Here is a 13,758-nt window from a genome sequence, read left to right on the forward strand (position 1 = left end):
CTGCTTCCTGGAGCGTTTACGTGCCGGAGGCTCCGACTCGATCTGGCTGTCCAAATCGTGCGTCGTACTGGCTCGGTCGGAAATCACCTCCATTTCACGGCATGGTTTGCTTATGGACGAGACATGCGGAGTGGTCCCCCCCCGCTCGCTCAGTCACTCATGCTCACTTCTCAGAGAAATATACAGAGAATACACAGTGGGACGTTTTCAATAAGTTATTGAACCAATGTTATTCTTGCATATAATACGTGTGCTGCAATGATTAGTAGACAGAAGCCGATAAACGTGATTACAAACAGCAAAAGTGTAAATAATATAGCTGTCATGGTGCTAAGACAATGTATATAAAACAAGGCTCTAAGTGTACCTAGAGTGTGTGTAGGTGTAGAGCTAAGAATCCTCCCATACCCCCCCACCACACACAAAGGGACTATCCAACCCCATTACCTGATGGGATAGAGTGAAGGACCCCGTCATGGTCACAAACTGGACTCCCCTCACGAGATGTCAGACCTCTGCATGGTGATTTCGCTGCATGCAAGGACCCTCTGTCAGTCGAAGTGCCTCCTTCACTAATCTATCGGAATGCTCATCTTTTGTAATAGAAAGCAGCCTTGCGATGTGCGCATAGGTTAGTTATGTTATGGATATGTAGATAGCCCTGTCACCCCGTGGACGAAGATAGTGATATTTGTACATAGTGCAAAACGAGACCTTGAACATGATGATCAGTGCGTTTTTGATAAGCTTCAAAGCTAGATGTAAATAAACACGTTTAGTTTACGAGACATTAAACCCACATTGTTGTGCATGCAAATATGTGCAAAAGGTCACAGATGGAAATGTTATGTTCGAGGCATATGAGCTGCAGATCACATACTGTGTGTAGATCGCCATCTTGTGTTGGGCCCGGATGTTTGCACTTTGTTGTATTGGAACAAGTCTTTGGAAGTCACGAGATAGGTGACTCCTCCTTTGGACAATAGTGTGCATGGGTATTGACTCCATCTTCAGTTTGTTTTTTGTCGTGCTCCAGTTCGGTGTCGTTACTATTCTACCTTTTGTCGCGTAATCCTTCACCCATTCTTCGGTATGGTTTCGATAGCGTTTCCCATTCAACGCACATCTCTCCACTTGATTTCTTTGATTCAGATTGTCGACGCAGGCCTTCCGGCCTAGCTGCGCCATTAGGCCTTTGGCTCATGCAAAGGACTCCTTTCAAAAAGTGCCCTCAATGTGGATCGAAGTTTCCACACGCTGATCTTCACGAGGTGTGTAACCTCTGGCCTTTGCCCGAGCACGATGCCAAAGACTGTCCAGCTTGTGCCTCTTTCCGCTCCAAGAAGACAATTCGGTATAGTCAAACTTGAAGAAGCATGGCTCGATCTTCAACATCAATACCGGACGATATCTTCCTAGAAGGCATCAATGTACCGGAGCAGGAGCAGATCGAAGAGGGCAACATTAGCGCCTCCGGCGCCGACAACTACGACATCGAAACATCACTCCAGGGCAGCGGGTCGGAAGTACTGATGTAGACCCCCTCCCCCACACCCATTCACAACAATGCTTCGGTCACACCTTCACCTTCGGGCCTAGGTGCACACTGGGGCAACTTTCCACACCCCGCCTTCGGGCTTGGCAAAAGTAGATACATAAGCCTTCAGGCCACTCTGGATCGAGTCAGCCTACAGTCTGTGCCGAAAACACCTCCCCGGCACCAAAGAAGAAACCATGGTCTTCATCTGCACCAACACCTGGTTCCACATCCGCGCCTTCGGCACCGAAATCCGCTGGTATCGACGTCTCGGCTCTGAAAAAATCGTAGGAACTAGCCAAACAACCGGTTCCAAAGACTGACGCTCAAACTTGTAAAAAAAAAAAGTCAGAACCAAGCAAGCAACTGGCTCCGAAGACCACTGGCGCTCAACCTTCGGATCCGAAAAAAATCAACAGAACCAAAGAAAGTCGGTTCAGAAAATCCCAGAGCCCAGGAAAACTCCCGATTCCAAGCCTAAAAAGCAGAAAACCACTCACACTTGTGCCACACAATCAGACCTGAGAAAATCTGCACCGAAACACTCCTGAGGAGATTTTTCGGCCTGATCCAACCCAAAAAAACTCTTGAAATAGACCCACAGACTGGTCAACTTGTACTTAGTCCTTCCAGGAAAAGGAAAATGGACAAACCTGTACCAGCTCCACGCCCAAAGAAGAGACATTGCCACTTCTCCTTTGAGAATTCCTTCTTCACCTTCTCCACCTTACATCTCTCCTATCCCATCTCCACTATCCTCACAATCTCCTCCACCACAGGAGGATGAGGACACCTCCAGAGAGGAAGAAGATAATGACCCTTTAGGAGAACCTAGTCACCCTAACACCCCAGAGGACCCATGGGAAGATTATGGCACACCCGATGTCCCTAATGCACCACAAGATATATAGCCATCTAGACCATCCCCTCCAGAGGACACTATAGGGTTCACTTGGCTCATACACAGAGCTGCAGAATACCACGGCGTGAATTTGCACACAGACCCTGTAGAAGAGGATTTCCTTATGGACACTTTTTCTCCATCTCAAAGGTCCACTTCCATTCTCCCAATGCTAAAAGGGGTTATCAAAAACTCTTCTGAAGTGTTTAAAGATCCTGTAAGGGCCAGAGCCATTAACCCCAAGGTGGAAAAGAAGTATATATCTGCCCCAACTGACCCTGTTTACATTAAAGGCCAACTACCCTTGGATGCCTTAGTAGTCTCCAACGCCAGTAAACGGGCTAACTCCCAAACCACAGGCGATGCTCCACCTCCTGATAAGGAGTCAAAATTATTGGACGCATCTGGTAAAAGAACAGCGTCCCAAGCAGCCAACATATGGAGAATTGCCAACACACAGGCTTTGCTGGCTAGGTGTGATGGGGCACACTATGACGAGCTAGAGACCCTACTACAACACCTTCCAGATCAATATAAAACAAGAGCCAATGATCTCATCCAGGAAGGCAAACTAATACCTCCATTCGTTGCGCTCTGGATGCTGCAGACACCGCATCCCGAGCTATTAATACCAGTGTCCTTTTACGCAGACATGCGTGGCTACGCATTTAGGGCTTCAAACCCGAAGTCCAAACTACCATATTAAACCAACCGTTTGACCAGGAACACTTATTTGGGCCTAGTGTAGATTCATCTTTGGAGAAGATGAAAAAAGATACCGACACTGCCAAATCAATGGGAGCTTTGCAATCGCAAGCTCCCAGAAGTTTCTTTCGTCGCTCCTCTTATAGGCGCGTCTCTAGAGGCTTTAACACGGACAACCCCTCCACTTCCTACAAGAGTCCTACCCAGACCTAATCTACTAGAGGCTACTACAGAGGAGGCTACAGGGGCAATAACAAGGGTAGAGGCAAAACTACTAATACTCGCACTGCCTCTACCCCCAAACAATGACTTTCCTCCATTCCCCCTGGACCACTCTACTCCGGTCGGGGGAAGATTGCTACAGTTCCTACCTGTCTGGAACACCATTACCACAGACAGGTGGGTGAGACAAATCATCCAATCCGGCTATTGCCTAGAACTCACTTCAACTCCCCCAAACATACCACCCAGATAGCGCCCAATGTCAACAGAGCACTTAACGCTCTTAAAACAGGAGGTGCTTTCCCTCCTACAAAAACATGCAGTAGAACCAGTTCCCCTGCATCACCAAAACACAGGAGTTTACTCCCTGTACTTTCTCATTCCAAAGAAGGACGGAACCCTGAGACCCATCTTGGACCTCAGACCATTAAACCTCTACATACAATCAGACCACTTTCATATGATTACTCTTCAACAGGTCCTTCCTCTACTCAAACAAGGCGACTTCCTTGCCACCTTAGATCTCAAGGACGCCCATTTCCACATTCACCCTGCTCACAGGAGATATCTCCGGTTTGTAGTAGACGGTCAGCATTACCAGTTCAAGGTTCTCCCATTCGTAGTCCCCACAGCACCCTGAGTCTTCACAAAATGTCTGGCAGTCGTAGCAGCCCTCTTAAGAAGACAACAAACCATGTCTTCCCATATTGACGACTGGCTCATAAAAGCCAAGTCGCATACCCACTGTGTAAATCACACACATACCACAGTCCAACTACTTCACGACTTGGGGTTTACCATAAACCTCACAAAGTCTCACCTCCAACCGTCCCACATCCAACAATATCTAGGTGTCACAATAGACACCTCAAAAGGCCTTGCATATCCCTGTCCAGCCAGGATAGCAAGCATGCAAACCCTTATAACAAAGTTCCAGCCACAACTAATAGGGATGATGACCTCTTGTATATTCATAGTACCTCATGTAAGACTCCTGATGCGCCCCTTACAGGAATGCTTGGCACGTCAGTAGAACCAAGCTCAAGGTCAGCTAACAGATCTGGTGGTGGACGTCCGCACACATAGCTCTCTGCAGTGGTGGAACACCAAAAACCTTTCCAAAGGGCTACTGTGGCTAGAGCCGGTTCCACAGATTGCTAACAGCAGACTCCTCGCTCACCGGCTGGGGAGCTCATCTACTTCATCACACCATACAGGGCACATGGACACCTCAGCAAAGACTACTCCACATCAACCATTTGGAGTTACTAGCAATCTTTCTGGCATTAAAATCATTCCAGAAACAGATCAGGCAAAGCTCTTAGTCCGCACCGACAACATGACATCAATGTACTATTTACAAAAACAGGGGGCGACGTACTCCCTGCAGCTCTCTCAACTAGCACAGAGCATATGGAGGTGGGCTATTCCTCAAAACCTATTTCTTTTAGCCCAATTCCAGGCATTAAAAATCACATGGCAGATCTGTTAAGTCGTCAGACATAACAGATTCACGCGTGGGAACTTCATCCACAAGTTCTTCAACCGTATTTTCAAATGTGGGGGCAGCCAGAGATAGATCTCTTCGCCACACATTACAACACAAAATGCCCAAGCTTCGCTGACAGATATCCACACCCATTGTCCAAAGGCAATGCGATATGGATAAATTGGTCAGGCACATTTGCGTACGCTTTTCCACCTCTCCCACTCATTCCATTTGTGGTGCGCAAGCTGCAACAGTCACTAACACTGATCCTAGTTGCTCCAACATTGGCCAGACAACCATGGTACACCACATCGCTGGAACTAAAATTAGTAATGCACCAAAAACTATACCTCTTCCCACAGCTCTTAACACAGAACCATGGAGAGATCAGACATCCAGATCAGCACAGCTCAAACTGGTGATCTGCCTCCTGAAGTCCTAGAATTTGGTTACCTCAACCTCCCACCTGATAGTATGAACGTTATCAAAGAGGCTAGGTGCCCCACCACTAGAGCCTGCTATGAAGCCAAGTGGAAAAGATTTGTTATATATTGGAACAACACCATCAATCCTTCAGATGCCTCCACTCAACACATCGTAAATTACCTGCTGCATCTTCAAAGATGTAATCTAGCATACACATCGATTAGATTACATCTCGCTGCCATAGCAGCGTACCTACAAAACAGACCACATATGTCATTGTTCAGGGTACCTGCCATTAAAGCATTTATGGAAGGCCTCAAAAGAATAATTCCTCCCAGGGTACCACCCTCGCCAGTGTGGAATCTAAACCTCGTCCCCAAGACCAATGGGTCCTCCATTCGAACCTCTGCATAAATGAGAGCTGCAATTTCTTACATGGAAAGTTTCTCTCTCCTTGTGGCCATTACATCTCTTGGAGTCGGTGAGCTACAGGCACTAACTTTTCAAGAACCATTTTTACAACTCCATCATAACAAAGTGGTTCTCAGAAGAAATTCCTTCCTGAAGTTCTCTCCCTTCCATCTCAACCAATCTGTTGAGTTGCCAGTGTTCTTCTCGCAACCATAAATGGTAGCAGAAAGAGCTCTTCATACACTAGACGTAAAAAGAGCACTCCTTTACTATATTGACAGAACAAAACCTTTTTGCAAAACAACTTTTTGTATCCTCACCACCACATAAAGGCAATCCCATATCTAAGTCAGGGATTGCAAGGTGGATTGTCAAATGTATACAAATTTGCTATCACAAAGCAAAACGTAAATATCTATTCCCCCTAAAGCCCACTCTACCTGCAAAATAGGGGCTTCAATGGCATTTTTAGGGAACATTCCCTTAGATATCTGCAAAGCAGCTACATGGTCTATACCACACACATTCGCAAAACACTATTATGTAGATGTGCAGGCAAAACAATCTAATGTGGGCCAGGCTGTACTCAAAACACTATTTCAAACTACTGCAAAAGATACTGGTGGTCGCCGCTGAGGAGGAGTACTGCTATGCAATCTATGCACAGTGTGTGATCTACAGCTCATATGCCTCGAACGGAAAATGCTACTTACCAGTATGCATCTGTTCTTGGCATGTAGAGCTGCAGATCCACACACGCCCACCCGCCTCCCTGGCTACCTTTACCTGTTCCAGTATTATCTTAATTAGATACAACATACATGGGCATCTATTTCTTACAAAACTCCATTTCCCTTCTTGGCGAAAAAACAATCTGAAGATGGAGTCGATGCCCATGCACACTATAGTCCAAAGGAGGAGTCCCCTATCTCGTGACTTCCAAAGACTTGTTCAAATACAACAACAAAGTACAAACAACCGGGCCCAACACCAGATGGCAGTCTCTGCACAGTGAGTGGCTCTGCAGCTCTACATGCCAAGAACAGATGCATACTGGTAAGTAGCATTTTCCTTATGAGGACAATGTAAGAAATATGCTGCTGCGTGCGCTACATGGGCCTAACTCTGGAATATAACACGCACTCCTCATATCGATCTTAAAAGCTATCTAAAAAGCCAGCTGAGAATTCTAAAAACATTTAACTACTCTTAAAAGTATCTGAAAGCGGGCTTCCCAATAAAATATGCATTTAAGTCATATCATTTGAGATCCCAAGCACTTGGAAAGCCATGGTGCCTAGAAAAGCTGTTTTGGTACATTTTGTTTTAAAAAGAAGCCAAATTGTTCCCACACGGAGAAGGCCAATTGTTTGTGTTGAGTGGTAGACGCAACAGTGCTGTTGCCCATATCCACAGACCTTCCCAGAGGCTCCCCTCTTAGCATGTTTATGGAGCAAAGGTGATTCAATCTAGTTCCCAGAGCAGCCGCTGAGGGAGGCGTTGCCTCCTGAAATTTCTGCAGATCCAAAGTTCAAATCACTAGGAACTGAAGCATCCCAGGATGGCTCTAAGAATGCATTCATCATCTATGGAATGCGTTGAGGACAGCAATACATATGGACCTTTAAGGGGTCCATCAGTACTTCAATGTCCGGTGGGGCAAACAATTCTGATCCAAGACCTATATCCAGTACGCATTCGTGGCTGCAAAGCAGACAATGTAAGACAAGTTGTATGCAGTCAAGCCAGACCTGCCTGAGCAACAAGAACCAGTGCTTATTTAGTTCTTGAAGCAGAGGTGTGCCGAAGTAGTGTATCATGCGCTCACAGCAACGCAGCACTAACAGTGCTGTCTCCATTCAGAGTTGAACTGGGATGTCCATTGCAGGGCAGATACAATAAAATCAATATTCCCGCCATTAGTAGCAGTACAAGCGAAAGCCCTCCAATTGCTTCCCAACTCTGAGTGTATGAAAGATGGCAGAAGTCCAAATATCATCTGAAAGGTGCTAACCAGAGCAGATACATTTGAAAAAGTGCGCTATTCTTTTAGTATCAGACCTGTTAAAGATACGATGGACCAGCTCCCCAAAGTGCGCGGGGTAGTCTGTGTGGAGTAGTGTCTGTAACTCAGACGAGGACCTTGCAACCTGGAGATCAAACCTTTCACACAGAGACCCAAGCAGAAGCTTGCCAGAACATTTGCATGCACATCCACTAAAATATGTAAACAATAGTTTAACTCCCATAGAATTAGTATCCAAGGTGCTCTCAAGCAGATAATCCCCATCTGCCTTTGGAGGATAAATCGAAAATCCAAAAGAGACAAAGGGCTCTCTAGACTTCACAAACTTTTAACACAATTGCTGAGGCACACATCAATTATAATAAACCAGAGAAGCTGGTATCCACAATGTTTGAGCGTGTCAGAAATTAAAGTCCAGCAATAGCTTTGGAATTTCGCTTGCACGTTTCTTTAATATATCTTCTTACAAAATCCAGATATGTGCACACAACAGCACACGTGTTTCGTCCAAAACTGACTTTTTCAAGGCTAAACACAAGTTGATAAATCCATTAATAATATCCATGAATCGTCAAGCATCAATAGGGGGCAATGTAAGCCAGCCGGGTATTATAGATTCCTTAAAGTATATTGGTCAACTAACTCCCTGGATCCTGTGACTTGCGTAATTGTAAACACTTTCGTCAGGTCATATTAAACCCGAAACGGAGTCTTCATAGGTTGCAAGAAGACTCTGTTTCGGGTTTATCTTGTCTTGTAGTTCCTACCAATCCGTAGGAACTGTGCATTGTTTGGACAACATAAACTAAGGGCTTAGTGTCGACTGATTCCCCCCCCCCCTGGATATGTTGGCCTATATACCAGTTATCTCACAGGGCCACCGTAAGCCCTAGTGCACAAAACATAAACCTCTTAATGACTGGGCGGGACATGGATGGTACAATGTGACTGGAGAATTCTACATTTTCATTCAATTTTTTCAGTAATATGGATGCTGTGTTCTAGTTGATGTAATTTGGCTTATGATTGGTGCACTTCCCATCTTTGCGAATTAAATTTGGCACTTGCAACGTGACAAATGGAGCATTTTGTTAATTTCAGTACTGCAGTTGTGTAACCTAATAAACTGCTTAATGTGTATTACACAGGCAGGGATTAATTTCTTATGCATTTAGTGCCTGCTCGCACAAAACAGCACTTTGTACGTTGCAATCAATTATCGTGTTTTGGTTTACGTGCAAGCAAAGCATCTTGCAGATGACAACTCCTTTATCTTGTGTTCGTATCTTTGTTCTATCTAAATAAAATGTTTGCGTTTCATTGTCTTTGTTTAGGCTGCCAATGAATCTTGTTACCAGAACGATGATCTGGTACTGAAAGCCTTGGTTGAGATTGCAGATACAGTTCCTAAATATCTGCGCCCACACCTGGAGCCTACATTACAGTTGAGTCTGAAGGTACATCTGCTTAGAATGTGTCCCATGTTTTCCTTTAATGTTTGGTACAGCCCTATCCGACCTGAGTGTTTTTACTTCTTACCTTGACTCTTTGCTTGCAGTTGTGCGCCGATACCACCCTGAGTAATATGCAACGACAGTTGGCACTTGAAGTGATAGTGACACTTTCTGAGACTGCTGCGGCTATGTTGAGGAAGCATACAAGTATTCTTTCACAGACTAGTAAGTATAGTGCACTTTTTTCTTGACTTAATTTCATCAATTACAGCCAGTCTGCTTGAGTTTTGACTTGACAATGGAAGCTTGTAATGAAAATAAGCTTTCGACGGAGCAAACTGGTATGGCTTTAGTTCAGTGCGTGTGGTTTCAGTCTTCATTAACACTCTAAACAGTGATATGAAGAATGCATGCCCTCTTAAGGTTCAGGTTTTTTCTTATTAAAATATGCATGGCCTTAATTTATTCCTCACCAGTTGTAACAGTATATAAATAGGTTCGAGGCATATGAGCTGCAGATTACACACTTGTGCATAGATCGCCATCTGGTGTTGGCCCCGGATGTTTGCAGTTGTTTTTCTTCTTGGAAAGTCTTTGGAAGTCACGAGGTCGGTGACTCCTCCTTTGGATCGTATTGCGCATGGGCTTTGGCTCCATCCTCTGTTTTTTTCTGCCATCGGGCTCGGATGTGATTTTCGCGCTCCGGTTCCGAACAGGTTTCCAGTTCAATCGACGCGCAATCCTCGCCCCAATTCGCGGTATTGTTTCGATCGCGATCTCCACACTCGACGCGGCTCTCATCGATCATGATCTTCGATTCCAGTCGTCGCCAGCCTTCATGCCTACCCAAGCTCCGGTCCTGGCTCATGTAAAGGACTCCCTTCAAGAAGTGCCCTCAATGTGGGTCCAAATTCCCCCACACCGATCTCCATGAAGTATGTAATCTCTGCCTCTCCCCTGAACACGAGGCTCGAGACTGTCCGGCGTGCAAGTCCTTCCGGTCAAAGAAAACTATTCGAGACCGAAGAGCAAGAAGGACCATGGCGCACTAGTCGACGGCGATTCCAGATGACATCTTCGGAGAGGGCGTCGACGCTCCAGAAGAACACCACACCGACGAGAGCCTCGTCAGCGCCACCGAAGCTGACGATTCAGATGTGGAGGACATCACTCCGGCACAGAGGGTCGTGAGTACCAATTTGCCCCCCACACCCTCGCCGGCACCGAAAAAGGCTTCGGTCACGCCTTTGCTTCCGGGCCTAGGTAAGACCAAAGACACTGCTTCCCACAACGCTCCTTCGGGACCGGTAAAGAAGCCGATTAAGCCTTCCGGCGGCTCTGGCTTGAGCCAGCCCACCGTCCGTGCCGACAAACACTCCTCCACACCGACACCGAAAGAAAATGGCCTCCTTCGGCACGAGCCCCATCAGGGATGTGGAATTCCTATAGCCCGACACCCAGGACATATTGTTTGGGGTCAAGGGCAACAAGTTTTAATTTGCATTTTGTCCTTGGGACAAGCAGGCCCAACCCCCTGCAGCACAAACCCTTTGGCTGCCAGTTTGCAGTACCCCATTAAGTATCAGGGAAGGGCACTGCCTGCAGTTAAGTTAATATTTGTGTGCATATGTTAATGCTGTTCAAACTTGTATTTATGGTTCATTAATTGAAAGCCTTTATTAGGGTGAGCGCTCTCAGTAAATGTAAGTTCTGACTGCACTACTGACAGTGGTTCCAGTATAAAAATGTGTACAAACGGGTTCAAAGTTTAGCAATATGAGGCTATGCATAATGCTCCCAGAATGCTCTCTGATTAGATGCAAATATTTGCAGAAGCTTGAAAGCAAGATTATTGAATCTTTGCTTTCAATATAAAATGTTACTAAAAAATGAAAGTAGGAATCTTTTTTTTTTTTTGCTAAACTGCTGTAAAATGTTAGGTACCATTTCTTTGCAGCATCATTTAGTAAAATGTGTTGATGCATGCTAGTATTTCTCCAAAATATTCATATTAGAAAATCAGTGTAACCAGTTTCAATAAGATTTTAGGAAACCTAAAAATAAACAAGCATTGGCAAAGACAATAGGTCTGAAATGGTGGTCAGCTTTTTCGTTTTGGCAATGCGTGACTTGTGTTGGCATGGTTTTTGTAAAACCTTATTGATGTAAGAGCTGCTGGACCCTCATCATTATAACAAACATTGGTAAAAGCAAAAATTGTTTCTGGTCTCAAAAAAGCACACACTGCCACATTAGTTACTGGCACTGAACAAAACTAATTTGTGTGCCGATATGCTCCTTGTGAAAGAGCAGAATGCTGTCACTCACCGTGAAGCCAGCCGATACAGAGAGAGAATTTTGATAAATACAAAAGGTCATGGTTAACACCAGACCAAACTAGGGGCCCCATTATTAAAGAAAGTCTCAAAGGTGCACCCTTGGTATATGTCCTTGCATTAAGGGCAGCAATATGGCTTTCGTGAATTAACAAGAATTTACAGCAGTAGGGCAAGAGATAGTACTCCTAGAAAATATTTGTGAACTGCATTTTAGCATGAGCAAATATGCATGTGTAGATTTGCTCATGCGAAAACCTGTTTGCAAGTTTATTTTCCCTCCAACCACTTTTTTTCCATTTCTGGAAGAAGGTTTACTTCTGCCATTGTCAAGAGTAAATTTCCAACATGTATTGGAAAAGATTAGAGAAGAGTTGTTGAAAACCCTTAAAACATGCAAGTTAGTAGGTTCGCACAGACTCAAAAGGACATTCCAACCCTTAATCTATTGTTTACCACTACCTTCGGTCCCAGTATGTAGATCTGCGGAAACGTAGCAACATAAAGGGATTGCTAGTATTAAAACACTACTATGGTATGAGCCCTGGCATAATCAGAGAGGCTATATAAGAGCTCTTATATAATGAGATTGCTGCCATAATTTGTCGCCGCACCAATGGGACAAGTGGATTTTGTTACAGGACAAGTAGATTTATGAAGCAACCTGCCCCATGGACAAGTAGATATTTTAATAAATTCCACACCCCTGCCCATACCGAAACACTCTGTGCCGAAACCCAGATCCACCTCCTCTGTACCGACTCCATCCCCGGAACCGACAAATGCACACAAGGCCACCGGCACAGTGATCTCGAAGCCGAAACCCATCTCGGCACCGACCAAACAAAAAGCCCTTTCCAAGCCGCATACTTCCAAACAGGACACTAAATCCAGAAAACCAACGGCCCGACTACTTCGCGCCGACGGATAAACCACCTTCAGAAGAACTCTTTACACCGGATCCCTTGCAAAAGACATTGACCAAGAATCCCAAAACTGGACATTTGATGCTCAGCATCAAAAAGACAGCTGGAAAAACCTGCCCCACCTCCAAAGAGGAAGGACTACCTCACTTTTCAGAATGCCTCCCCCCCCCCCCCCCCACCTCTTCCACCCCTTCCACCTTCTCCCCCTCCCCCTTCTCCACCCCCTCCTCATCATTCCCCAACACCCCCTCCGGATGATGATGATGATCATGACGACACACATGATGACATGGGGGACGTGCCCCATGATTTACCTACAGGGGACCCCACTCCCACAGGCTCCCCAGACCCATGGGACGACTATAACATCCCTAACGTCCCACAAGATGATCTCTATCCTTCGAGACCATCCCCACCAGAAGACTCATTGGGGTTCAACCATTTACTCCAAAGGGCTGCACACTATCACGGGGTAGATCTCCATACCGACCCCGTGGAGGAGGATTTCCTCCTCGATACTGCCAACACCATGCATAGGGCCACCTCCATACTGCCCATGCTCAAAGGAGTTGTAAAACATGCGCCAGAGGTCTTTAAAGACCCAGTCAGAGCCAGGGTCATTAACCCGCGCATTGACAAAAAATACAAAGCCGCCCCTACAGATCCCTCCTACATCAGAGGGCCAGCACCGCTAGATTCCCTGGTAGTGTCCACAGCACGGAAGAGGGCCAACTCCCAGGCGTCAGGCGAAGCACCACTTGACAAAGTCAAAACTCTTGGACGCATCCGGCAAGCGCACTGCATCACAAGCTGCCAACATATGGCGTATCGCCAATACAAAAGCGTTACTGGCTAGATATGACCAGGCCCATTATGACGAGTTGGAAGCCATAATGCAACACCTCCCTGACAAATACAAAAACAGGACAAACAAGTTAATTCAGGAGGGCAAAACCATCACTAATACCTCCATCCGTTGTGCCCTAGATGCAGCTGACACCGCCTCCAGGGCCATCCATACTAGCGTCCTCCTCCGTCGCCATGCCTGGCTCAGGATCTCAGGATTTAAACCAGAAGTGCAAGCTTCCATCCTGAACCATCCCTTTGACCAAGAACATCTGTTTGGCCCAAAAGTGGATGAGGCCCTAGAAAAAAATGAAAAAAGACACCGACACGGCAAAATCTATGGGAGCCTTACAATCACACCCTCCCAGGCGTTCCTTTCGCCGTTCCTCCTTTCGGAACACATCCAGAGGCTACTCCTCTGACGCTTCCACCTCATACAAAGCTCCTACCCAATCCACCTTCACAAGGTGTTACCAAAG

At 45.8% G+C, this 13,758-nt stretch overlaps 1 protein-coding gene across 1 annotated transcript in view; it reads left to right on the plus strand.

Moving 5' to 3' along the window:
- IPO5 (importin 5) overlaps positions 1 to 13,758 on the plus strand; it is a 614,356-nt gene that overhangs the window by 131,541 nt on the left and 469,057 nt on the right. The window contains exons 7-8 of the mRNA XM_085622105.1: positions 9,052 to 9,174; positions 9,276 to 9,396. Coding sequence (XP_085478231.1) covers positions 9,052 to 9,174; positions 9,276 to 9,396 — 244 coding nt within the window. The remainder of the gene's footprint in view (positions 1 to 9,051; positions 9,175 to 9,275; positions 9,397 to 13,758) is intronic.

The sequence above is a fragment of the Triturus cristatus genome, chromosome 8 (assembly GCF_964204655.1).
Source record: "Triturus cristatus chromosome 8, aTriCri1.1, whole genome shotgun sequence".
Classification (NCBI taxonomy): Eukaryota; Metazoa; Chordata; class Amphibia; order Caudata; family Salamandridae; genus Triturus; species Triturus cristatus.